Source organism: Carettochelys insculpta, chromosome 16, assembly GCF_033958435.1.
Source record: "Carettochelys insculpta isolate YL-2023 chromosome 16, ASM3395843v1, whole genome shotgun sequence".
Taxonomy (NCBI): domain Eukaryota; kingdom Metazoa; phylum Chordata; order Testudines; family Carettochelyidae; genus Carettochelys; species Carettochelys insculpta.
The window spans coordinates 37,895,035-37,922,371 of record NC_134152.1 but is presented as its reverse complement, the minus strand read 5'-3'; the positions used below and the strand labels follow the sequence as shown (position 1 = coordinate 37,922,371).

The window sequence follows — 27,337 nt, the reverse complement described above, 5'->3', positions numbered from 1 at the left end:
GAAAGAAGAATAAGAAAATCCAACATCTCCCACTACGCCCACCAGCAAAATAATTCCTAACAGCCTCTCTCACAGGAACTATATCCATTTTTCCCCCCTCAGACTTCCTGCAATCTTAAATTACAGTCTCACCTCTTAACATGACAAATAGTAACAGAGAGGGAGCCATTCTAGTCCATATACTATCAAAACAAAAAAGCAGTCAAGTAGCACTTTAAAGACTAACCAAATAATTTATTAGGTGAGCTTTCCTGGGAAAGACCCACTTCTTCAGACCAAGAACAAGTGGGTCTGAAGAAGTGGGTCTGTCCCACAAAAGCTCACCTAATAAATTATTTTGTTAGTCTTTAAAGTGCTACTTGACTGCTTTTTTGTCTTAACATGACAATTACCTTTGTAGGCATTTTTTTCATGTACGATGGCCAGTTCAAAGATGGATTAACTTCTTGGGATGAACCGCTGTTCCACATTCCAATCTCTACATCATCATCTTCCTCCCAGCTGGTCTGGCGACTGCCTGGCAATGATATCTCATCACCACACCAACCATCTTGCATAGATTTAGGCCCTAGACAAAGATTTTCAGTCATGAACTCTCTTTAATGCAAATACATTTTAAAGTTGCTAAACTAGATTCAACTGTTAAGTAAAACTATCCTATTAATTGTGACAAATCTGATACTCTGCTATAATCTTGTGCTTCTAGAAAAATCAACAGAAAAACAAATCAACCAACAGCACTTGTTCTAACTTGTCCCTTTTTTTTTTTTTTTTTTAAAAAAAAAAAAAAGCTGGTTTCCCATTGTTACTAACAATACTAACGAAAGCAGAGTTTGTCTTCAGTACTTAAGGTCTGAGATGGTCACTGGCAAGTTTGCACAGTACAGCTACCTTTTATATTTATGTGTATGTCAAGATACAAGCCTTTTGTTTTGAATTCACAATCAAACTTCCCGGTCAATCTTTCACACTTCATCACCTGCATACTCAGAGAAGGTACAAAAGCACATACCAGGTTTACTTGAAGCCTGCTGAACAACAGGAGCATTTCCCCAGCCAGAGGTGCCTGCTGCATCACTGATGGGCTCTCCCCAGCTAGTACCAGTATCCAAGGGTTTACCCCACGCTGACGTTCCATTATCTACAGTAGTTGCAGGAGAAGGCGGCTCTCCCCAACCTTTTTAAAGCAGCAGGAGTTATTGGTGAGTTTAATGAATTACAAAATATTTAGTCAACCGCTGAGGGGTTCTTCACACTCAAGATATAAAAAACACAATTAACTACAAACACGACACTCACACACATTTTAAATATTGCACTTGTAAGATTCTTTGTAAGGAAAAAAAATCCAAACACGCACCAGTTCCATACATGAAGACACTACACCTTTTGATTACAGAGATTTCTCAATTAAGAAAGTGCTAAACTTGTAAAAACTACACTTGGAATTTGAGGCACTCTCTTTTGAATATGATTCAACTGTAGTTGAAATTTGCTGGAAGGCAAAAACTCTCTCAGATATTACACTGGGCAATCTCAACTAGCCTTTTCTCCAATCTATTAGGTCAGAGCACTTTTTCTGAAGTTCAAACCTGCTATAGCAATACATAAATTTCCAGTGCCTTCCCAAACCAAGAAGTGAACAGCAATGTTCACACTCTATTGCCAAGAGAAATTCTGCATCAAGGTAAAAGCTTGAGTCTGCCCTGCACCTTGCAGACACCTCTTAACACCACTTAGTTTGCAACAGAGGCTGAATGTTAATATCATCGCTGCAGTTAATTAAAAGCTCGAATTATATACAAAGCAAAGGCCTTTCTCTTTCTGGATTTTTAAAAATTCTTTCTTTACAGTGCAAGATGAGCAAGAGACCAGCCTAATTATTCTGCTCAAGATCAGTTTTTAAATTTCAGAAAGATTCCTTAAAATAAAATACAAGCACTGCAAAATTATTACAACACTGGTCAGCTCTCTGACAAAATTATTCCCTACCTTGGGAAGTTTCTAGTTTCTAACAAAATCCAAAGAAGTGTTTTATAAGCACCCAAGAAAGCACAGTCTAGGTAAAATGAAGTCTTACCAGAACCATGACTGCTCTCCTTGTTGGACATGGCACTTGAAGGCAGTAGCTGCTGATGTACCTGTGCTTGCTGGTCTGAACTGCTGCTACTGTTTGGGACATTTTTATTCCACATATTCACATTTTTGTAGTTGTATTTGCTGGGATCACCCCAAGCAGAAGTTCCATCATCAATTTCCATTTTACGGCGTATTGACTCTGGGGATGGCTCCTCCCATCCTGTGGGCTCCTCTTCCTTTGCTGGACTTGGTATTGGTCCACCCAACCACCCGGAACCGGGTGGTTTGTTTGCAGTAGATGGTGCTCCCCAAGATCCAACATCTTGATGCTTGTGCCAGTCTGGGGAGTTGATTGGCTTTGAAGAATCGCCCCAACCTTGAGGCTGATTTGATCTGGGAGGTTCTCCCCAGCCCTGGCTCTGATTAGACTTGGCAGGCTCATCCCATCCTGAAGAATTGTTTGGGTTAGTATTACTACTTCCCCAAGTAACGGAATTTGATTTACCAGATTCATTCCAACCAGACACCGATCTATCACTGTCACTACCCCCTGAACTAGATTTCTTAGCCTCACCCCAATGGTTGCTTCTTGAATTTTCTCCCCAGCTCTCATTGGCAGAAACTGCCCAACCTTGGCTGGCTTTTTGTCCATCTACCCATCCCTGTTTGATCTTCTGTGCATCATTCCAAGATGACTTGTCCTCTTTGCCACTTACCCATATTTGATTGCTCTTGACCATTACTGTAGCAGCAGAATCCTCTTCCCACCCCCCTTGGCTGTTCGAGCCTTTGGAGTCTCCCCACCTTATAGCAGACTTTGGATCTCCCCACCCTGATACAGATGAGGTATCATTAACATTAGGGCTAGGTCTCTCCACACATCCCCCTGAGCTGGAAGTCTGTGTAACAGAGCCTCCCCAAGCCTCTGTCCCATTGTCAGCCTTTCTTTCACCTCTTGGCGATATTTCAGTATCCCAGGCAGTGTTTTGTTTGATTGGAGTCTGTCCCCAACCAGAGTTGGAAAGGACACGTGGATCTAAGTCAGTTCTGCTGACTATACTTTGGAGTAATGCATGCTGGTCAACTTTTCTTCTCTCTCGGTGCTGTCCTTCTGCAGTTACTTTATCCTCATGACCTCCAGTGCTCTCTGTACTACCCTCGCTATCCCCAGTACCTGTTTTGGCCCACACATTGTTCTGCTCAGTTATCTGAGATGCAGCAGAATTCTGGCTATTAAGATCATCCCCTTCAGCAGATTTCCATCCATTTGTAAACTTCCTACTATTTCCATTTACACTTTCATTGGAATGCTGATTGCTAGGCAGTTTATTCCATTCCCCATTTGAAATGCTAGTGCCAGTGTTTTGTGCAGGGTTGCCCCATCCTCTTCGACTTCCTCCAGAACTCACATCATTTGCGCTTCCCCATGGCATATTTTGGGAGCTGACTGTCCCTCCCTCCCATACCCCTCCTCCTTTATTCCCATTGATTTGAAAGTTAGTGCTGCCAGGCCCATTTACGCCAGGCTGCGTTAGAGTTGCATTCACAGTGTCACCACTAGCTTGGCTGTTTGGGCCTGGACATTTGTCTCCAGAGTAATTAGAACCATAGGCAACCCACGTAGTACCATAAGATCCACCATTTTTTGCCTCACCATTGCTAAGATGAGAAGTGGAAGTGCCATTTGTAACTGGAGAGGCCTGAATCTGAGAATGATTCATTGTGCTCACACGCCAGGCCCCAGGCCCTGTATTATTAGGCAGTTCATTAATCTGTACTGAACCAGCAGAGTTTGGTAAACTAGAGGTCATAAAGTTAGTAGTGTTATTTGGTCCATTCATTTCAGTGTTAAGGTTTTGAGGTTGCCCACTGAATGAAACCTTCCTTGTACCATTCACTTCAGAATCACAATTTTCCTGAAGGCTTGCCCAGGAACCATGGGCGGAACCACCCACTTTTGAGTGAACGCTCTGATTGTTAGACTTCTGACTGATGGTACTGCACTGAATATTTGTGCCAGCATTACCACTCCCTCCAGACCCTTTCAGGGCATGTCCATTGTTCTCCAACACGGGCCAGGCACCATGGTTGCCATTTGAATTCAAAGTGCTTGGATTTAACCCTCCATTTGATGAAGAGCTTATGGTGCCCCAAGCATTCATTCTATTGTTGCTACTTTCAGATTTGCTGTCAGGAGCATCCACAGAAACTTGACATGTGCTTATTATGGTTCCATGGGATAAACCCCATGGCCCATTAAGACTTCCATTGCCCACATTATTGCTGTTGCTACCAACCACAAACTTGTTTTGAGAACTGTGTCCAATGCCATTCCGAATGCTATCATTTTCACCACCTGTGCTCCCTGAAGCCATTATAACAAGATTTCTCTCTGACCCAGAGCTAGAGGCAGAGTCAGTGTCCATACATTCTGAAGCCAACTCTGGGTCACTGCCTGTGATTGATGGCCATGCTTCTTTGTCAGAACCGTCTACAATAACTTTATCCCAGTTTGTGCTGGAGTCACTATTTGAAGAGACTGGTCCCCAGTGAGAATTTTCATAATGGGATCCTAGACCATTGTGGTTCAGATCTAAAAGAAAAATAAAAAAGTACCTCTAAATTCAAGAAACTTACTTCAATTAAAACAAAAGAAAAATACAGTAGAACCTCAGAAATATGAACACCAGTGTTACAAACTGATCAGTCAAACTCAAACCTCATCTGAAACTGGAAACATGAAATCAGGAAACAGCAGAGATCCAAAAAAAAAAATACGTATTTTTTATATAAATACACACAAGAACAGTACTGAATTAAATTACTAAAAGTTAAAAAGACTTGCCTGTTTCATGTAAACTAAGATAGTTAAAGCAGCATCTTCCTTCTACACAGTAAAGTTTCACAGTTGCATTAAGTCAAAGTTCAGTTGTAAAATTCTGAAAGAAGTCCCCGTAACATTTTGTTCAGAGTTACCAACAACCTCAATTCCCTGTATGTTCATAACTGAGGCTCTACTGCATAAGACAAGTACAGCAGTTCAAAATCAGGGGTATTTCACAGATTATGCCAACACTTTTACCACTGGATGTTATAAAGACATTAACATAGCATTTGCTAGCAGAACACTTAGCAATGGCATAGAAAATATATTTGAGGTATGAAATGAAACATGGCATCCCTAACAAGCCCATTTTGGATTGTTATTACACTGTTTATTTTTAAATATTCTACTGCTCATATGTAGAAGAACACTTTATGAAAGGGGCACTGCACAAATAAAACAAAACAACAGTTAAAGCTTACAAGTGATATTCTGAAAGGGAGCATGTTATATATAACAAAGTCTGGTCTGGCTGTGGTCTGAAGAAGTGGGTCTGTCCCACGAAAGCTCACCCAATAAACTATTTTGCTAGTCTTTAAAGTGCTACTTCACTGCTTTTTGTTTTGAAAGTTAAACTGATCTAGTACAACAGATTACTATGCAACAATAGCTAGGGAAAGGAAGTAATGAAAGAAACACCATTTAAGGACACTGAATAATATAACTTAATTGATAGACTATTCAAGGTATTTATTTTTGTACATCATCCTTCATATGCAGAATAAGAAAACTTCAAAGGAAGTCATTAAAAAAGAAAAAGAAAAATGAAGGTCAAGATGAGATTTAAAAGGAAGTGGCTTAGTGGCAACTGCAAAAATTGAAACCATATTGCATGGAATCAACAGCTAGAGAGGAACTGTACTACGATATTAAGAATGAGGAACAGATTGAAAGGTGATTAGTCTCTCCCCAGTAAAATTTAAAGGTACACGTGCAAATCAAGTAGCAAGGCTGAATTTGGACTTGTGCAAACCAAAACATTTTCTCTTTCAGATTATAAACTAATCATAAGCAAGAATCAAGAAGAAATTTTCTCCAGCTATTTATAAATATTTCACAACTGGCTACATGCAGAATAAGGTTTTTAACTTCCTGTTAAAGTGTTGGATCCAGGCTGGTATGAAAGGCAGAAGAGTGCGCCAAAATGTATTCATTTTACCACTCTGTCATCCTGAATTTTACAAACTCTATTGCAGAGACTTGAACTCCTTTTTCTTCCCTCAAACCAACAATTTGAATAAAAAGTTTGATGTAAGTTATACAACCAAGAACGAAGATATAGGGAGGGAGGTTGTGGAATCTCCATAACTGGAGACGTTTAAGATCAGATTAGATAAACACCTGTCAGGGATGATCAACTTGTTGCTTTGTCCTGTGAGTGCAGTGGACTGGACTTGATGGCCTTTGAGGTCCCTTCCTATTCTAGTATTCTATACCTAGATAGCTATTTGGAAATATAGCAACATGAAAACAAGTAGCCTTGAACAGTATGAAGTACAATACCAACACAATAGAATATGAGGGGAAAACTGTCACGTAAGTTACTGACCCAACATTTGTATGAATGGGGGAAAAAAGTAGCATAATATTACATTCGCTAATATATTTTATGCCTGGAGAAAGAGGACTTTTCACCATAGTAAGACGTTCAGGATTTGCTACGGAAAATGGACACAATTTTCTTTTTAAACTAATACAATTAATGCTTTTGCTTCAGAATATTCAAACGTTACAATTTTGCCTGGGTAATTGTTCATTAGCATGCAAATATTTATGTACTAAACATGTGTTTGTAATATGGAGTTATAAAAGCCACCTAATAAATATGTTCTCCTTTAGACAGTAGTTATGGAATATACAGTCTGTGGATGCACATGGATTAGTGCACTTACTAACGTGGATTTGATTTAAAAATGGACACAAGTTATGTCAAAACAAATCTTGGTTTTGTTCCATTACCATCTTAGATCAGCAAGTCTCAAGCTTTCATGTCTCTGTAGAAGGTTCATAGTAAGAACAATGACCAATGCACTTTACAGTAAGACATGAACACATGATCCAGACTCAAACAGTTTACAATTTAAACAGATAAGAATGGGCAGGGGAATAATTAAAGCAAAATGATGGAAATTCATTTTCTCTAGCTAACATCTAGTGTAAGCATCAATTTGTATGCAATAATACATTTAATCTAATCTGATTATGCTGTTTTTGATTAGTTGAACAGACCCAAGAAATTTTAACTATTAACACTTGCAAATAAAGTCAGTGTTCTACTACTATTATATATCACTCCTTTGCTGGAAGCTTTTAATATGATTTTAAAAATTACATTTAGATAAATGGTTCCATCTTAAAATATTGACATTACTTATGAGCTTTTCTTGTTTCTTGGACATACGCTCTAAGGACTTGTGCACATCTGAAGCATAAATACTGGTTAGATTTTTACTTTTAAAAAATAAAAGCCTTAAGTTTAAAATGACTGCCAAAGCAAAGAGCTTACACCTGGCACCTCTCTGCCAACATGTGTGTCACTGAACATGCTTTGACAAAGGAATTGAATAGCTGTATTTCACTGAAATCTTGCAAAACATTTTGAAGTGACTTTACACAATATGAAATATTTTTTTTCTTCAAATTAGAAGTTCAGCCACAAAAATCACAGCAAAACTAACCTGAGCATTCTGCACAGAAAGGTTTTTCCAAGATTGCTCTGAAAAAAAATCTTCCAAGCAGCATTTTATAACAATATACTTCTGTACTCAAAGTCAATATTAAAAATTCAAGGCTGTGCTCCTTGATAAGATAATACAAAGCTTGATACAACTTGCTGATGAAAAGAGAGTAAAAGACAGACTAATTACCATAAGGTGCGTTTATAACTTGTTTGTCTCCATCAGTTTATTTTATATAATCTTGAGAGCTAATAGTTAACTATATATGAAGAGCAGAGATTGCAATATTATGCACTGGTGATAACACATTTTCAAACTGCAAGAAATGAGCACAGAGTATCAAACAAGACTATTTGCTTAAAAGAAGTTTTGCTTCAACTGCTGAGACTCAAAGAACTTGCAGTGAAGATTTTCAAGAGTTCCTGAATATAAGACCATGTTGGACCTGCAATTCCTCATATTAAGATATGGCTAATCCAATTACGAAAGTTGTGGCAATGAAAATTTATTAAAAATGTATAAAAATAAATGATCTGAATATGCAAAGATTATTCTAGTGTGTTTCATTCGTGAGGTATTACAATGTAATGAGCAAAATTAGGGCAACACAGTTATTGTGTAAGCAAACAATTGCTACAGTGTACTCCAGCAACCCAAAGCCTTGTGTGTGAGAATTTTTGTTCAGAGAAAGATTATAACTTGAACACCAATTATCTTGTTTTACATTAAGATCTTTAGCACTCTCATGGCCTGTTACATGGGAGGAAAAGAATTCATTTTAATATCTCAATGGAAGATAACTGTCAGCTCCCTACTCTTTCTATGCTAGCATGAGGCAGTCTCAACCTAAAATACGAATGAAAATGTCAGTATCATAAGTTACTCAACTTCCAACATAATTTAGCATAAACTGCTATATCCAGAATAGTGGTTCTCAAACTATGGATTGGGACTCTGTTTAACAGGATTGCCAAGGTTCGCTCAGACTGGCTAGTGCAGAGAGGGCTAAAGCCTGAGCTCCAGTGTGAGAGGCTGAAGCCAAAACCTGAGGTCAGCCGGGCTCAGGTTATAGGTCCTCTGACTGTGGTGGAAGTCTTGAGGCTTTGTATCCCCCACACAGCTCTGACCCATGATGGGTAGGGCTCCAACTCTGTGGTGCTGGGGCCTGGGTAGGCTTTCTGTGATGCTGTCACGTATAGAAGTACCCAAACATTATTCAGCAAAAGTCTGTTCTTAATAAGCAATCTTCAGGAACCGTAAAGGGAGTTGTACACTGTATTATCTGTCATTCTGATTGATTGACTAGTTCAAAGAGAAAAAACATCTATATAAAAGAGACAAAAACCAAAACCGAAGGCTGGGGAATTCAGAGTTACCGGACACATTAAAGTAACCAAAAAACAGATATAATTTGTTTATGATTGTTTTATGTTTTTAACTGAAGGGTAAATATTTCTTTGTTTTGTGTTACTTAATCTGCTAGAAGAACAAATCAGAAAAACCTAATATTTCATATTACTATGGATATTTATTATGTTGATGTATATAATACAGTATTTATTATAAATAACCTTAATTAATCACGCACAGCACTTAACTGTGCATTGAAACCTACTAGTGTAGTCCAGAAATTTGCACCAGAAAACTTACATATAACCTTTTTTATATTTTGCATGTGTGTGAAAAATAAAAAAGCCTATAAGCTGATGTAAGTGCATAAACAAAAATAAGCATTTAGTCAGTCATGCACACATTAACAGTCAAGCTTCCAAAACACAACCAACCAAGAAGCAAAATCAATAGATAATTGTGCAAGTAGTTACTAAAATATGTAACTCTTATAAACATACACGTAATGCACAACAAACATGAGACTGAAATAGGTATGCATCACCTGACTGGTTAGGGGAATGGCTGACCAAGTCCCGAATGGGAGGCATGCCTATGAAAAAGCAAAAGATCACAGAATTGTTATTGAATTAAAGTTATTCCTTTTGGATTATGCCATAAAGCACTCTATTTTTAGAATCAATTTATTAGCCTCCTTTCCCAAGAGAAGTTTTTTTTTCCCTTGTCAAAAGGGCAGTGTGTCTTCTTCAACTAATGTTCAAAGCTGCAAATTCTGAATGGTCTCACATAGGTCTAGAATCAGCAATAAATTAAAATTTATGTGATATAAGCAACAATTTAGTTTTTTACCCATATCCTGCACTGCGTATTGAACAATTCTGTATTTATAATTCTGCCATTCATTTTTGCTTAGGATTTCCATTACTACTTGATTTCTATTAACTAAGTTTTGTTTTTTAAAAATAAAAAGTCATCCAAAATAAAATATAACTAATTTAAAAAATTCTTGAACTTACACAAAAATTAACTGAATGTATTAGATAGGTAGTTTTTACCATTAATACAAAGCTACCATAAATTTTTTTTCCTGTTTTGTTTTTTTTGTTAAACTCATGAGACTATTATGGGAGAATCATAGTTTTGAACATTTCCCTCTAGACCAGCGGTTCTCAAATCTTCCCAGGCTACTGGATCCCTTTCAGGGGTCTGATGTGCCATGCGCACCCCAAGTTTCACTTCACGTATAAACTACTTGCTTACAAAATCAGACATATAAAAATGTCACAGTCTACTGTTAATGAAAAATGCTCTCTCTCACTGGGTATGTATGAAATTTTAGTCTGTATTGACTTTGCTAGTGCTTTTTGTGTAACCTGTTGTAAAACCAGGCAAATAGCTAGATATAGCCCCAAAAGATGTCCATGTACCCCATGGGTAGATGTATGTCTGAGAATCACTACTCTAAGCCCATTCCTAATCTCACTATTAAGCTAATAATCATAAAACATCCTTGGACAATTTTGCTTCTAATTTTTTCCTAATGTAACCACAGAGCTTAGCCAAGTTTTTTTGAATGGTCCTAGACTAAGACATATTTCTGAACACTACATACAATTTTTTTCCAGCTTCTGCCTCTTGCAACAGATGTTTTGTTATTGGCAATAAATAAAATCAAAGGGGTTGTGTCTATACTAGCTCCCAACTTTGAAGCGAGTGTGGTAAGTAGCGTGTTGGGAGATTATTAATGAAGTGCTGCATTGCATATGCAGCACATCATTAAGTTAACTTTCCCCCACGGCAACTTCAAAAAGTGTTAAAATTCGAAGTGTCGGATTGCGTGTAGCCATGGCTAACCCGTGGGTACTTTGAAGTGCCCAGGCTACTTCGAAGTCCCTTTACTCCTGTTTTGAAAGACAGGTGAAAGATGGCCAGGGTAATTGGATTATGCTGTCCTCTCCAAGAGAGTTCCGTAGGGCCTTTTATTGGTCATCGGAACAACTAAAGAATCAGCAGGTATCTAGATTTAACATCTCACTTGAAGAACAGCATGTGGCTCACATGCTTAGTATAAACACTGCTGTGTCACTAGAGGGGGGAGAAACCAGTATCTTTTAGCTCAGAGATTACTCAGACATAGGAGTAAATGTTCAGTATTATAACAAAAAAAAGCCAGAAGAGTAGAGGAGTCCACTTAGCTGTAAATACATCTTTTCCACAGTTTGGAATACTATCAATCACATTATAAGAAAAATCAAATATGAGGATGTGCAAGACCCTGTTGGAATGTAATACAATGTATGTAACCAGTTTCTAACAGTTTGCCTCAAAGAAGAGCTTTTTAATAAACTACTTAGAAATCTCTCTGACAGAGGCCACATGACTAGACCGGATGACAGAAACAAAAAATATCATCTGGGTATTTTTAGGTTTTTTTTGTCCTGGTTAGAAAGTGCTCACTCTATGACAAACATAAAACTGAAGAGTATAATCCCAAACTAAGGAAACACTACCTATAATTTAAAAAATACCCAAAATTGCTAACTAATTTTAATGGACTTTGTATTAATCCATACTATTTAGCTTGGATATGCATTTGGATAGTATTTGACAGCAACACGTTTGTCTCCATTTTGTATACTGCTATCTTCTAGATTCTCTGAGGAGTGTCTAAGGATAATCAACTAGATCAAGCATATAAAAGGGAGTTTAAAAAAAAGCCACCAAGATTTTCCTCAAGGATTCCTTTAAAAAAAGGAAATCACCTTTTTTGTAACCGGAGTGCTCTATATAATAAGCCTCTGTAGTGCCAAATACCAGTAATGTTAAGAAATACTACGAATTACAGCCATATTTAGATTGCTCAGGTGAAACAAGTTGTATCATAATTGCTAAAAGCCTTTCAATACACCAAATGCAGCTACACAACCAGCATAAGATACACAAAAACACTTAAGATATGTCTACACAGCAGCACTGTTATGAAATAAACTATTCTGGAAGAGATTTTCCAGAATAGCTTATTTTGCACTAACACTGCTACACACAAACTGCATTTCAAAGTAGCTGAGCACTATTATTTTGAAATAGTGGTTGCATTGTATAGACACTCGCAAAGTTATTTTGAAATAATGGCTGTTATTTCAAGTAACTTTGCTGTGTAGACATCCCCTTACAGAGAAGATGATGGCTGAGAATGGGATACCAAGTTCCTAGAATTGGAGTTATTTCTCTCCAAACAAGAACACACTACCCTTATCTTATAAAAGATCAGTAATTTATGACCTAGTTCAAAGTGCAAACTTATTCTTAGATTCCAAAGCTAGAAGACACCATTGTGATAATGTAGTCTGAAGTCCTGTACAGCATGAACTATAGCACTTCCTCAAAATTAATTCCTAGGGCAGATCTTTTAGAAAAATCCAAATTTAATTTAAAAATGGTCAGTGACTGAGAAGTCACCAGGACCCTGGTAAATGCTCCTGTGGTTAACTCCTACCACTGTTAAAAAATGTACACCTTGTACATCCAACGTATGAAGTTCTTCATTATACTCTTAAGATATTTGAAGGATAAGTTTGTCAAGCCAACAAGGATGAAGAGGGATCAGAGTGAAGAGTTTCTGAAAGACAAAAATACTGATAGGAACAGCAGTCATTCATCCCTCACATTTCAGAGAAGACAATTCTGCAAGAGGCCAAGACAACCTGCCAGTAGAGACAGTACTTGTGGCACATGAACAAATTTAATCACTTTAGCAAAATAAACCTGAACGTCAGAATAATGACTGATTTTATTTTTTTAAATCCAGAAATTCAAGGTGATGTCTCTGGATCTGAAACAAAAAAAAAACTTGTTTTGAGGATGCTCTTCAGATTCCTGGATACTGGATATAGCTTTAACACACAGACTTGTGGTAAAGTCTTTACATATAAGGATCCCTTAAAAAGTGACCTTTTTGAGCAATCATTGAGATCAAGAGGGGATCTAGAAAAATATTAATATTGACCTAAACATAACCCTATATGGTTCAAAGGTAGAGATGATCTGTACAGTATATAAACTGCATACTCAATAACCAAGATGAGCTGAGAATGATCAGAGACTTGGCTAAAAGGAATAGAGCACAGGAGACTACATTTTAAAATCAATGCTTAACATGAGCAGAGACACTGTTCACCCACTTACCCTAAAATGTATTCTGTGTTACAATGATTATCGTCTTTTTAATCTAGCAACTAATAAATATTTAATCTCTCTGAAAACAAGTTACTTCCTCTCTCACCTGACTGTTTTTTGCTGCTATTCGGCACTTCTCCGTTGGTCACTGGCTGTTTACTTGTAACAGTGCTGCCTCCTGATTGACTATTTAATACTTTAGTAGTGGATCCCAGGTTTGCAGCTATAACTGGTAACTGCTGACCTCGCTTCAAAAGCTGTTTCTGTTCCTGGTGTCGAAATCGTGGTGGTACTTCACGAGGAGGGTATCGAGGCAAGGTCTGCTGCTGCTGATTGTTGGCTGTGGCCCGCTTGGCATTATTATTAGTGCTGGTTGCTGTTGAAGTGCCGTTAGAGGTGACAGGCTGAGGCTGGCTTACACTGGTCTTTGCTTGTTCTGGCACTAACCCACCAAAACAAAACAAAAAAAAAATTAATTTTGAAGAAAATTGATCACAAGTAGAACTCTTTTCAAACTCAAAAAAGTGTAAGGAAAGAAAAACATATTTTGAGTTGGGTATGTATTTCGGAATGGCAGTATTTGCCCCAGTTAAAGCTGCAACCCAGGGTCCACTATAAGCACTGCTCTATACATATGCCATTTTTCTAGCATCAGTAATTGATTTGACTATAAATTCGTAACAATTTTACTACCACTCCTTCCGAAGATCCTACATTTTAAAAGATAGGCACTTAATTGGTCCAGGTTTATTTTAGCATCTAAAGCAAAATTACATTCCTCAAAAATAAAATAAAATAAAATAGTGGGTTGCATTATTTCCTACAGCAGAAAGTTAAATTCTTTGCGTACAAGATTTTTATGAAGTCAACATAAAAGAGCATGTGGCAAGTTTATGAACAAAGAGAATAAGTGGTTAACACTCCCCTATCTTGTCAGTCCTGACATCCCAATGGAAATCTATATACTAGTGTTTGCCTAGTACACAGTCAGTAGAAAGTGATAGCATAAATACCAAACACCATTTGATGTGACTGATTGCCTCCATGGGTGAAATAGCAAGCACGCAGCTTAAATGAAATCAGAATTACCTTTAATAACCTTGACAGCATGGCCATTTTTAGGCATGACTGAGTCCAAAGAATGTGTTAGAAAGCCAAACTGTGAATAAACAGGTGACTATAGTATTCATTGCTATCTGTTTATTTTCTCTATCACACCAGTTCAAATGCAAACAAATAATATGAAAACCAGAAAAACACAGGATGGAATATCTGCTTGGTCTTGGTCTGATAAAACCCATAAATACAGATTGAAATGCCCAAATCCAGTATCTCTCATCCGGCAACATCAGTGGTCTGGGAGAACCACAAATCTTGCAAGATCAGAGAGTCCTGGGCTGGGAGGAGGAGGGCTCAGGTAGACCAATGGCAGGAGCCCAGGGCAGGCTAGCCACAGCTGGTTTGGGGGCAACAGACAGGGAAGCCAGGCTGGGAGAAGCAGCAAGACCCTCACACCAATCTGATCACATCTGAAAAGCTGGCAGCCCAGGCTGGGGAGTGATGGCTCATCACCAAGGCTGGGTGGGAAGCTGCAGCCCAGTGAAGCCACGGGTCACAGTGGGGAGGGGAGCCCAGAAGGAGGGGCTGCAGGCCAGCAGGGGGGCAGAATTGACCTCCTCTGGTCCAGCAAAATCTCTGGTCCAGGACCTCTTAGGCCCTGAAGGCACTGGACCAGGGATGTTGGACCTGTTCTCTACAGATGTAAAGCTCTCTAATGTTCTACAGTTAGAGATCATCCACAATTTAAAAAAATTTAAACCAACTCTAATGTCACTGTTACGTACAATTTTCAAGTCTTACATACCTCTATGATCTCAAGTGTGTGTTCAGTCTACATTTTCTTTGACAGAATAAGTAACAAAATATTCAGGTTTTGATTTTCAAAGCTGAACAGAAACCACAACTCTCCTTGTAATTAACAGGAATGGCAAGGTTAACTTAGAAAAGCTTGAACAAGATTTTAAAAAAATACCTGCACAAGTACTGTCTCCATAGCCAGATCCTTAAGATGTAATGAAAACTGTAAGGCTTTCCTACTGCTAAAGTGGGACTGTTGGGTTTTTAAGGGTCCTATTAAAGGACTGCAAAAAGGAATAGCTCAGTGGTTAGAACACTGGCCTTGTAAACGTTTTAGGGTTGTGAGTTTGATACTTGTTGGGGGCCTCAAATATATTTAATGATAACAGCTTTTAAGTGTGTAGATCTGATGTAGCTGGTGCTAGGTCCTGATGTGAGTGGGACTGTAGTCGATGACTCCTCAAGGTCCCTTCCGGTTCTATGATTCTATTCCAAAATTAAGCTTCCATTACTCTGAAATTTTGTTTATCTTCAAGAGTAGCTCAGCACATTAATATGCTGCTATCGTACCTAGGCTTTTGACCTTGCAGCAGCATTTCCTAAGCCATTTCTTTTTGTGTTTCATTAAATAATTCCCTAGTGTGCTAGAAGCAAGAACAAAATGGTTAAATTAAAGAAAATAATACAACACAAAAATCATACACTAACATTCACTTTCAGGTACAAATGCAGGTAAATAGAACAGTCTTGTCTTAGAAAATCAAAGTGAAATCCAGTTCACTAAAGCTTTGTTTAAAAGAAATTTCAATACGGGGAATATGACTGTTGCTTTTAACAGTAAATTAAAAAATACACATGCCTCAAGACAGGTACATGATAACAGGCATCACTATTATTCCTTTGAAAAAATATTAATATTCTACAAAATCAAATCTATTAAGTATAAACAGAGCACCAACTGTCTCAGCACCCAGAAGAGCAGTTGTAAGTTTTTCATGTGCAAAAATGACAAAACCCAAAGAAAGATTTTGTATACAAGGGATAGTGGAGCACGTATGCTATTTCTTCTTCATTGGAGGGCTGTCAGATGTCAACCCTACAAAGGAGTTTCAAGGGCAGAGAAAGGGATACACTATTTCATGTGATTACAAACATGTACACCACCACAGTACCACCATCTTCCTCTTCTCTGCCATAGCAGTGACCCAGTTCTATGCTATTTCACAGCTGAATGGAGATAGACAGAATTAGGTACAAAAACGGCCATGACATAAGTCAAGTTAATGCACAGGAGCATACAAAGGGAAGGTACTCACTAGTAATTAGATAAACTGATAAATGGAAAAGAAATGATGAGCAGTATTAGGATTCTGCTGATGTAAAAGTTCTGTTGCTTATTTTAGAAAGCTGCTGAATTCACGTGTTCTAGCTGCATTTAATATTTTAATATGTATATTTATTCAGTGTATGGAATGACCTATGACCAAATACACTTAATTTGCACAAGTGAAATTCAATGCCTTAAAATCCTAAACATTCTTCCATCTATTCCTTTCTGTCATATTCCTCTTCACTTTGTTCTTTTAATCTTAACATTAATGAATTACAAGGTAAAATGATGCAATAGAGGAAAACATGCAGACATTATTAAAATACCGCATATTACTTTAGGCTATTTTCTAATGCAACTCAAGACATTTAAAGCGACTTGGTCTTTCATATACAAACTATATTTCCCTGCCCGTGTATCTTTTGTTATTTAACTTTCTAGTAATCTACATTTTACCAACATACCTTTTGATGTAACTTGTTGTACTGTTTAAAAAACTTACTTGAACTTTGATATAAGAAAATCTGTTGACAGATAAATGGAAATAAATGCTATCTGCATATGGCCTACCAGCACAAAAAGTACTTATAAAAGAATTACAATGATTTGTGACAAATCCATGTTTTTGCTCACCTGGTATCATGTGTACGTGAATTTTACTATCTATTTCCACTGTAAACTCCTTGGTGCAGAGACCATTTCATTACAGCATAATATCTTGCTAGTGCTCAATACAATGATAGTTTTCACTTCACTTAGTAGTCTTTCCATAGCAGAATTATTCCTTACCGATTAAATAAAATCATTTATATTTCACATTTGGGAAAGTCACCAGAGCAGAAAGCCAACAAAGCAACATTAATTCCTAACTGTCCTTAGTTAAGTCCCTTTAAAGCTGAGCAAGTGCATCTTGACGATATTAATTAAACTAATTCCTGCATATTCATTTACTCAACTGTAAAATGATAAAGCATATTATAGTGAGATCTGCTGTTACTAACTAAACCCCAAATAGTCATAGTATGAACATGACTTTTTCTAAACAGTTACATTATTAGATTATACAAGAAATATATTTACTTGATAGATAAAAGCAGTAACAGAATTATTCATTCTTCGTGTAAAATGTGACAAATTCAATAACATGCAGCCAGGGTTCAGGTAAAACATTTTAAGTTTGAGCTATGTTTTCTCTACTTGCCTACAGTCAAATATGCTTTCAGACAAAGTTTTCAGTTACTTTCAACTTGATTGTTTTATTGATGGTTTCAGACCCTATACAACCATTTTTCTTAACTAAGTGGGGGTGGAAAATCTCAAGCTTTGTTAATTCTACCCAATTATATTTTATAATCAGCAACTTTTCAGCAGTTCATTAAACCAGCTCTGTTGCCAATCTCTCACTTTAACCCTTAATTGTTTCAATACGACTATTATAAATTCCAATATCACTTAACATCGTAGAAACGTGTTACAATCTAGTTCTCTGGTATAACAAAACTGTTAAAAACAATGATAAAACATTCTGCAGATCACTGCTTCATTCTACATCACCCTAAAAGTTAAAATCAACTTTATTAACAAGCTTAGTGTATTACTGCTAATTTTCTTGACAAGCAGCAGCAAGATTACAAAGGAACACAAGAGACAATTTCATAAAACAAACCTGCTGAAAACCCACAAGCAGTGGGAGCTGAAGTTACAGTCTGCACGACCGTGACAGAAACAGTTTACAGAGAGATTCCAAAGAAAGACGCTTCCAACTTATGTTGCTTTCCCACTCTGCAGATTTCATTAGAAAATGGAGGAGAAGCATGGTGTCATTTTACTGCTACAAGAGTACTGCTTGCCAACTCCTCCTGGAGTAGGGGCCCAGTGACAAACTCCCCCCCAACAAAAAAATGGCAGCTGTTTGAACAACTTTAATGCTGATGGAAAACAGTTTCACGCTAACAAAATCAGCTTACATGGATCAAATCACCGACCAAAGCACACAAAGAGCAGCACCAAACTGTCATTTAAATGTTTTCTTCTTATTACTCCTTAAGCTGACCTCTTAAAAATACACTGTAATACACTTTTCCTTGCATGTCATGCCCCAAAGAGTTGTCAGTTCTGGAATGCTGAAGGGCAAACAGAGGAAGTCTGGCTTTCAAGCTGACACACGTAAGATGTAATGCTAGAATTTTCGTTGTGGAAAAATGGCCGCAGCTGTAAGCTCAGCTAGCTGATCTGGAAAATATCTAACTGTTTGCCAATTCGTTAACCCCTGCAGATCCATAGAAAGGTGAATTATAAGGCATTTATACGGGTAGCTTTAACAGCAAGTGTTCATAGCTCAGTTTGGTTTTTTTTCTTTTTACATTCATACGTTTTAAAAACTAAAATAGTTTTCCATTAAGGTATAGCAGTTATATAAGCAAAGAAAAAAGCTTGTGCAAGCAGACAGTTTTGTTTTATAGACAGCAGATGTTTCAAAGGTAGAAAACAAGCATAAAGGAATTCAGTTCCATATGTTTATAGGCATTTTCTCTTTCAGTGATGATCCAGGGTTTCCTCTGTTGCAACAAAACCATTAAGTTTTCTAGCTAGACCTTCCACAAAATAGGGAAATTTAGAGAGGAAAAAGTTGAAAGAAATCTGAATTGATGGTCTAATTTTTCTTTTTCAAAGTGCTAGTCGCTCAAAAGCATGAGTGACATGACAGCAAGAATATCTGCAGTAAACCTATTGCAGTTTGTAAAATAAGTCATTAAAGTATTATCTACATATCTTGAAATACATTATGTAAAGGAAGTGTTTCATGTTCCGTAGCACTGTCCTGCACACACATTCATCTGTGTTTACAGTGAAAGCATCTCATTTGCTGAAGAGCCTAGGAAGCTGGTATTCTGGGATAATAAAATTCAAACTAAATGCACATATTTTGTAATGTTTTGTTTAGCATGGCCTGTTCAATGCCATTTTCTTTTCAGAGCTGAAGTGGGGTTTGAGAGGATGAATGGGGAAGTTTGTTTAACATGAACAGTAGTACAAGTTAAATGCAACAGAAGCTATTTTTAACAGACTACTCTGAGTAGTGCACCAACACATTTGCCTGTTCAACAGTGCATTTCATAGACAGATCTCAAAGCACTTTTTAAACTTCATATTTTATTTACATCTTAGTACCTATAGGGCCCCAATCCAACATCAGACACACTTTGTGCTAGGTGCTGTACATAGAGAGTATGTATCTGAGGCATTCCCTTAGGAATTGCTGAGTACATTTAAACCAAAAAAGTAGGTAAAAATTTTAACAAAAACCAGAAGCATACTAAATACAACCATTTAACCTCAATGATAAACAGCTATTCATGGTTGAAATATCTTCAGTACCTTCTTACCCGTTTCAATATTTTTATTTGAACTGGGTATGACCAAAATTTCTCAGTAATGTCAAACCACGTTACATCAGTCCAAGAAAAGGATTTATGTTCTGGAACTATTAAGATGAAAGCAGCGGAAGCAGTGATGCAAGACATAAATGAATTTTAGACTCAGTTGGGGTGGGGGGGGTGGGAGAGAAGAGGTTTATTACAATTAATATAATTATCTGCAAAGAACTTAACTATTTGGCAATCCTATAATTTTGTAAGCCATCTTCAGCCCATTCTCATAATATTTTAAGAAACGTGACAGGATAGAAACTTGGAAACTAATGAAATATTTATTAATTTGGTTCTTGAAGGCAAGCACACAAAACTACGATGAAACAGTGAACGGGTATGCATAACACAGATGACAAATTTTGACATGTGAAATTACGGTTTGAAATTGCTCTATTACTGAATGTCATAATATCTATGCTTATTAAAAGTGACTGTCAGTCTGTACCACTTTGACAGATCTTAAAATTTCCTCTTTTATTTCCTTAAATATACTTTACTATATAGCAACATATTAAAGTTAAGAGTTTGCTATTTACATTAATAAAGAACATTATACTTCCCATAACTAAAGTTGAAAATCTAACAAGGACAAAAATGTTTGCATCTTTCAAACAAAGCTATTTCCTTCCATTCAAAGACAAACAAGTAATACAATGATCCAGAACACACACACACACAACTTTTTTTTTTGGGCTCATCTTCATTTCCTGAGCTGCGAGCGTCATTATCACTTCTCAGGATGGGGAGAGCCACATGCCAATTGTGAATACAGAATGGAGAGTAATAGTTTATTAACCAAAATGTTTACCATTTTTCTATTCTGTCCCTCACAGCCTTGCCTACCTTAATTTATTACTGCAGAATTTTAAAAACTACACTTTCCAATCCTCAGGATTTGGCAGATCTATGCATGGCTGGTAGTTACAGTGCACTTGAACCTGCACATGCCGGCTGTGCCTAATCCAGGAACACCTGCAGCATGGACCCTGGCAGCTAGAGGAAACAGCTCTGAACTGCCACACCCCCTCTCACCCGGCAGGAGGAATGGCAGCACAATGAAACACCCTCCCTGAGGCTTTGCCCCACTGCTCCCATAGAGGTGGGGGTGGTGCCTGGGAGTGGCAGGGAGCAAGGAGCCATGTATGGCCCTGGGAGCAGGGCATCTGGTAATTGCCCAGCCCCCACTCACCTCATGTCCATACCCCACAGCACCCTCCCTGGCCCAATAAAATCTTTAATCCAGTATACCCCGTTTCCCAGGGCTGCTGAATTAAAGATATTCAAATGTATCTATTTTACTGTAACATCTTGCTACTTAAGGAGAGGCTATAGGACATGATAATCACATTCTGTAATTGAGAATTAATTATAATTCCATTGCACGGGCCAAAAAAGGGATCTTAGAGAAATTTAAGTCAAAATATTTATTACAGAGAGCTCCGAAGATGAGATTCTTTTTCAGGGTAACAAGCCTGGTCAACAGAGGTGAAGTGGTAAATGTGGTTCATCTTGACTTTGGCAAGGCTTTTGATACTGTCTCACGTGATCCTCACATAAACCACTTGGGAAAATACAATCTAGATGGATCTGCTGTAAGATGGGTGTGTAACTGATTAGTGTTACACAAACTGGAAAGGAGTAACAAGTGGGGTCCTGCAGGGACTGGTTCCAGGTCTGGTTCTCTTCAATATTTTGATAATGGCATAAAGAAAATATACGTAGGCTACATCTACACTACAAGATAAAATCAAATTTATTAATACTGATTTTGTAACTCTGGAATTTATAAATTCGATTGACTATCTTCACCTCCCCACATGCTCCTCACAAACGTGACTTATTGCTGCCACACTCAACTGGCAAACACTGACTACTGCAGTAGTGCACTGTGGGAACCTATCCCACAGTTCCCTCACCCCCATAGCATTTTGGGTATGCTCACTCGTCTTTGACAGCTTCCCAGGTTGCATTTTCCTCTTTCCTCTCCTGTGTTAAGTAAACGTCCCTTTTTTTCCATTGGAAGGAAGGAAAAGTAGGGCATCCACAAAAATGGCAAAGTTAACAGAAACCACTTTCTTCTGTAACTGAATTCTCAACTGGCCATCCACTGACTGTTTCCCTGCCCCTGGGATTGCATCCAATCCCTGAATATACAGGGATCGTGAAAAGCTTGAAGAAAGAGATGGTAGTTAAGTTTCTGAAAAAAAGAGTTGCTGATGGGAGGGTATTTGGCTTCCCTGTTCACTATAAGACTTCCGTGCACAGGCGGTGTTCTCAAATGGCCATCCATTGACTATCTCCCTTCCCATGACTGCACCCAACCCCTGAAAATAACAGAGACAGACTATAGTCTCAGCTGGCCCTCCACCCACTCTTCCCTGCATGAAGGGGTGCGAAGTCAGAAGAAAGAGGATAAAAAAAAACATGTTTTTTCCTTGACTCTGTCTTCCCTCTTCACTACAAAGCCATTGGAAGCATTGGGGATGGCAATAAAATCTCATACACTGAACTTATAAATGAAACAGGAATCTCAACTGGCCCTCTACCCTGTGGTGGTTTTTGTGTGTGTGTTGGGGGGGGGGGGGGAGCATAAAGAAAGATAGGAAATGTTATGAAAAAGATTTTATAACAAATATCAAAGCAGCAGGTGTCTGCAATGAGCAGCAAGCCCCCCCAAATATCTTTGGGGGAGTGGTGAGGGGACTGTGGTCTGCAGCTGCAAAGCCAGTTGAAATGTTGAAGTAGCGCCCCCCCCAAATATCTTAACTGCCAGGGGAGACTTCCCCCCAGCAGCAGCAAGCCCCACGGGTCCATGTCTAGCGGTGTGAGGGGGTTTCAGTGGGGGACCAGACAAAGTAGCCTCCCCGAGTATCTAAGCCGCCGGGGAGACGTCCCTCAGCAGCAGCAAGCCTCCGAGTATCTTAGCCACCGGGGAGACTTCCACCTGGTGGCAAAAAGGCCCCAAAAATATTTTTGATAGGGAGGCCAGTTCAAGAAATCCCAACCGAATATCTTAGCCACCGGGGGAGGCTTTCCCCCAGGTGGCAGCAAGCCCCCAAAAATCTTTCCCATCCTTGAAACCCTAACTGCACACAAGCCAGGACATGGTACTGCCTGGCAGCACAGTCAGCACCAAATGGCAGGCACGTCCTTTTATTGGGTCAGGGGCTACCCAAGTGATGTGGCTGAGCACAAGAAAGACCCCAACTGTATGGCACCGGCAGGGGATGGAGGGGGTTCACATACAAATGTAAATTGCTGAGAAGAAGCTTCTCAGCCTCTTATGCAAGCACGACCCCCACAACAGCCTTGCTGCCACGTGGTGCGATGGGGCAGCAGCTGGTGCCAGGCAGAGCAGAAAAAAATTCCAAGTATAGAGACAGAACCACCAACTCCATATTGGGGCACCTATATGTAACGGGTAGATGCGCTTACAGTGTTAATAGCAAAGAAAGGCAAACATTTCTCAAGCTCTCATACAAACATGACCCCAACAGCCACAGGCTTCCTGGTCCCGATTTGAAATTCAGTCTTCCTGTTACCTAATTCCTGTGCACCTGGAGAGCAGTGGCCAGAGCAGAGCACTAAGAGGCATTATGGATTACACACAGGACACCTCTGGAGGCTAATAAATTTAATTTTAAGACATGGTGCTTCCTCGCTGGCTTTTTATCGAACCTTTGAATTCGAGCTTGACGCTCTATCCATTATGTACCAACAATATTGTGATATAGCTATCAGCGCTCCCTAAATCGAGCTAATGGTATTTACAGTGAAGACAGTCACTTGGTAATATCGAGCTAACTGCCTTTAATTTGAATTTATCTGTAGTGTAGATGCAGTCTTCAAAAGTTTGCAGACAATATCAAACTAGGAGAGGTTGCAAATGCTTTAGAAGATAACACTGAAATTTAAAATGATAGCAACAAACAAGAGAAATGGTCTGAAGAAAATAGGACAAAATTCAATTAGGACAAATGCAAAGTACACCATTTGAGAAGGACAAACCAGCTGCACACAAACAAAGTGGGAAACACTAACCAGGAATGAACACTTCAGAAAGGGATTTGGGAGGGATTATAGTTAGGGACCTACCAAATTCACAGTCCATTCTAGCCAATTTAGTGATCATAGGATTTCAAAATTGTAAATTTAATGATTTCAGCCATTTAAATCTAAAATGTTAGGGTGTTATTGTAGGGGTCCTGACCAAAAAAAAAGAGGCGGCAAATCACAAAGTAATTGGAGGGTGTGAGGGGTAAGGCATTGCCATCTATACCTCTGTGCTGCCTTCAGAGCTGGGCAGCTGGGGAGCGATGGCTGCTGGCCAGAAGCCCAGTTCTGAAGGCAGAGCTGTCACCAGCAGAGAAGGAGGGCATAGTATAGCATTATTACCCTTTCTTCTGTGCTGCTGCTTGCACAGCCGGGCCCTTCATTGACACTTATCACTCTGCAGCCACCCAGCTTGGAAGGCAGAAATGCACAAGTAAGGGGGGCATGGCAGGGTGCCAGCCTTACGACAACACTGCTGCTGGTGGGGCACCAACTGCCACCACTCGGTGGCTGCCCAGCTTTAAAGGAAGTACAGAAGTATGGCAATATAGCAATTCCCCCTCAAATAATCTTGACCCCTTCAACTTCCTTTTGGGCAGAGACCCCAAATATGAAAAATGCTGGTCTTCCCCCATGAAAATCTGTACAGAAGGATTCTCAAACACACAGCCCATGCCTGGCCACAGCAATTGTGCACTCCAGGGGGAAGGAAGGGGGGCAGAGACTGTCCATTCCCGTCCTTGTCCCCCAAACTCTGTCCCTTCCTGCAACTGCCTCACCTTGTCCCCAGCCTCACTGCACACACACCCACCCCCCAAGGGACACAGCCTTGGAGATTACTGAGGGAGGTGGGGAGGGCTGATGCAGGGCAGTAGCAGCAGTCAGGCTCCCTTGCACTCCCCACAGAGAACCACTGGGAAGTGCTGCCACTCTGTGCCAGGCCCTCCCCCAGCCCCAAGTAATCCCTCACATCCTGGCCCTCAGGGGAGAGGGCAGGGCAGGGCAGTGGCAGGAAGCGGCTGGGCTTGAGTGACAGGAGCAGACAGCACCTCCCCAGTCCCCCCAGACTGCCAGTACTCTTGGGACAGATTGTGAAACTGCTCTGGCTGAGGATGGCCAGCTGTCTGCGTTTGAGACACCTTACTGTACAGTGTAAGATAAACACACAAAAGACTAGTTTGTGGGGTAGGAGCGAGATGGTGGAGGGGCACGCCAGCAGACCATATTTCACAGGACCTAACATGTTTTTCATGACTGTGAATTTGGTAAGACCCCAGTCATTATGGATCACAAGCCAAATTAGAAGCAGACAGTGCAACACTGTAGGGAAAAAGATGTCACTATAGGACATAGTAGCAGGAGTGCTGTAAGAAATGAGATAATTCTTCCACTCTGATCCATGCTGATTAGGTGTCCACTGGAATAGTGTCCTGTTCTTGGTCTCTCATTTGAGGAAAGATGTGGACAAACTGAAGATAGTCCAGAGAAGAGCAACAAAATTTATGAAAGTTCTAGCAAACATGACCTAAGAGGGAAGACTGGAAAAACTGGGGTTGTTTTGTCTGGAGAGGAGAAGGCTGAGAGGGAACAGGATAACAGGTTTCAAGTACATAAAAGGTTGTTACAAGCAGGAGGGAGAAAAATTGTCTTCTTCATCCTCTGAAGATTGGGGACAAGAAGCAATAGGCTTAACTTGCATAAAGGACTGTTTATGTCGGACGTTAGGCACTTCCCAACTGTCAGGATAGTTAAGAACTGAAATAAATTGGCTAGCGAAGTTGTAGAATCTCCCTCATTGTCTAATGGGTTCTTAAAAATCTCCAAACACCTGTCCAGGTAATACTTAGCCTTGCCGTGAGTGCAGGGGACTGGACTAGACAACCTCTTGAGCTTCTCTTCAGTCCTAAAATTCAGGATCACACCTTAAGAACTAGATGTTGTAGGCAATTGCATTGGATGCGCAAGATGGCTGCAGATCCAGGATTTAAGGAAATTAGTATCCTGATGTAGTTTCATAACTCCAGTGAATGAAAAGACCCATGAATTAAGACCTCCATCACACAATGTAGAAGCTTTTCTAGCCTCAAAGCAGTGGAACTAAAAAAGGTACTTTTACTCCTTTGATTTCTGTAACCTATTTTCTATATTACAGATAGATCAATTGAACCCTTACTTCTCCAGTAAACCCTTAATTTACTAGGAGCCTATTATGCTACAATATTTAGCTCTTCTGTGCAAGTTGTCAACTCAATTAACCACCGCAAGCTGAGGAAACTAGATATAAGCACATGTCAAAGTACCAGGTAATTACCGCTATACACAATAGATAGCAAAATGAGAATGCACCTTTAAATGAAGAATTCACTGCCTCATCTTGAGCTCCTACGACTAGCTAACACATTTCATTGTTAGACATTCGTAGAAATGTGTCTCCAGGCTTCATATTTAACAAAATCCAGTGTTCTAAAGATAAATGATTTAGCACATTAGCCCCCTGCATAAATATAAAACCATAATAAAATTCTCAACTAACCTTATCTGATTAGAATGAAAAAGGAAGTTAAGCCTGATATTTTCTTTGCCTTATAGAAGTACTTGAAATTAATCAATATGTATAAAAAATATATATAAATAACACAGGTATTCAAAATACTCACAATACTCACAATTTATTTTTGCGCTAAATTACCATTTGTATACATTTGCATTCTAATCCTTTAGACCAAGATGAGACTGCTGGGTGTGACATTTCATTTTAGAGATAGATGGGCAATTATGGTGCCTATCCCTCTGATGTCCCACTGCACTAACAGACATTCAGAAGAACTCTCAAAGAAATTACTACCTCACATGACTTACAATATGGTTGGATTGGTAGCATTTTTTTTAAACAAAAGGAGAGAAAAATGAAGCAAAGGAAGATATAGTAGAACACTGTATGCACAGTGATGGACGAATAATTAAGAAAAGGTGAACCATAGTCAAGAAATATATCAATCAAACTAAACATTTTCCCATTACCTTTCTGGAACCTCAAAATATATCACTGGTGTTCATCTGAAATAACAGGGTTATTGAAAACACTGGAGTCAAAATGTTTCACATCCCTCTTTCAATGCAAACAAATTAAAAATCCTACTCAGAATACCACAAAATATAAAAAACTTTATAAAGTAGCTTACCTTTAATTTTTTGTTCAATGGCCTGGGGGGGGAGGGGGAAAAAAGAAACAGTGTTAATTATTTGCACAGATTGTTCTTTTTTTCCATATTTTGCCTACATCTGCATAGCCTCGCAACAGATCCCTGCCTGCCTTTCTTTTAAAATGTTTCAGTACCTTTAACATGGATACTTGAAGATCGTTTCACTCTTCTACCAGCCCCCACTTTATGGCTGCAAAGCTGTTTAAACATTGTACTAAACAGAAGACCAAATGGATCCTATACACATTCAAAATGTGACACTTTCATTTCTAATCCAACAAGGGTTAAACTGAGTT

General features: G+C 39.0%; 1 protein-coding gene across 12 annotated transcripts in view; it reads right to left on the bottom strand.

Moving 5' to 3' along the window:
- TNRC6A (trinucleotide repeat containing adaptor 6A) overlaps nucleotides 1-27,337 on the bottom strand; it is a 79,500-nt gene that overhangs the window by 19,993 nt on the left and 32,170 nt on the right. For 5 of the 12 annotated variants that reach the window (XM_075010452.1, XM_075010453.1, XM_075010454.1 and 2 more), the window contains exons 4-9: nucleotides 27,021-27,042; nucleotides 13,274-13,609; nucleotides 9,536-9,583; nucleotides 2,081-4,672; nucleotides 1,013-1,177; nucleotides 393-568 (exon numbers count right to left, since the gene is read on the bottom strand). In XM_075010452.1, the coding sequence (XP_074866553.1) occupies nucleotides 393-568; nucleotides 1,013-1,177; nucleotides 2,081-4,672; nucleotides 9,536-9,583; nucleotides 13,274-13,609; nucleotides 27,021-27,042 (3,339 nt within the window). Of the gene's footprint in view, nucleotides 1-392; nucleotides 970-1,012; nucleotides 1,178-2,080; nucleotides 4,673-9,535; nucleotides 9,584-12,507; nucleotides 12,527-13,273; nucleotides 13,610-18,321; nucleotides 18,618-27,020; nucleotides 27,043-27,337 lie in introns of those variants that run through there. The other 7 variants (XM_075010456.1, XM_075010464.1, XM_075010457.1 and 4 more) reach the window with 6 other exon arrangements.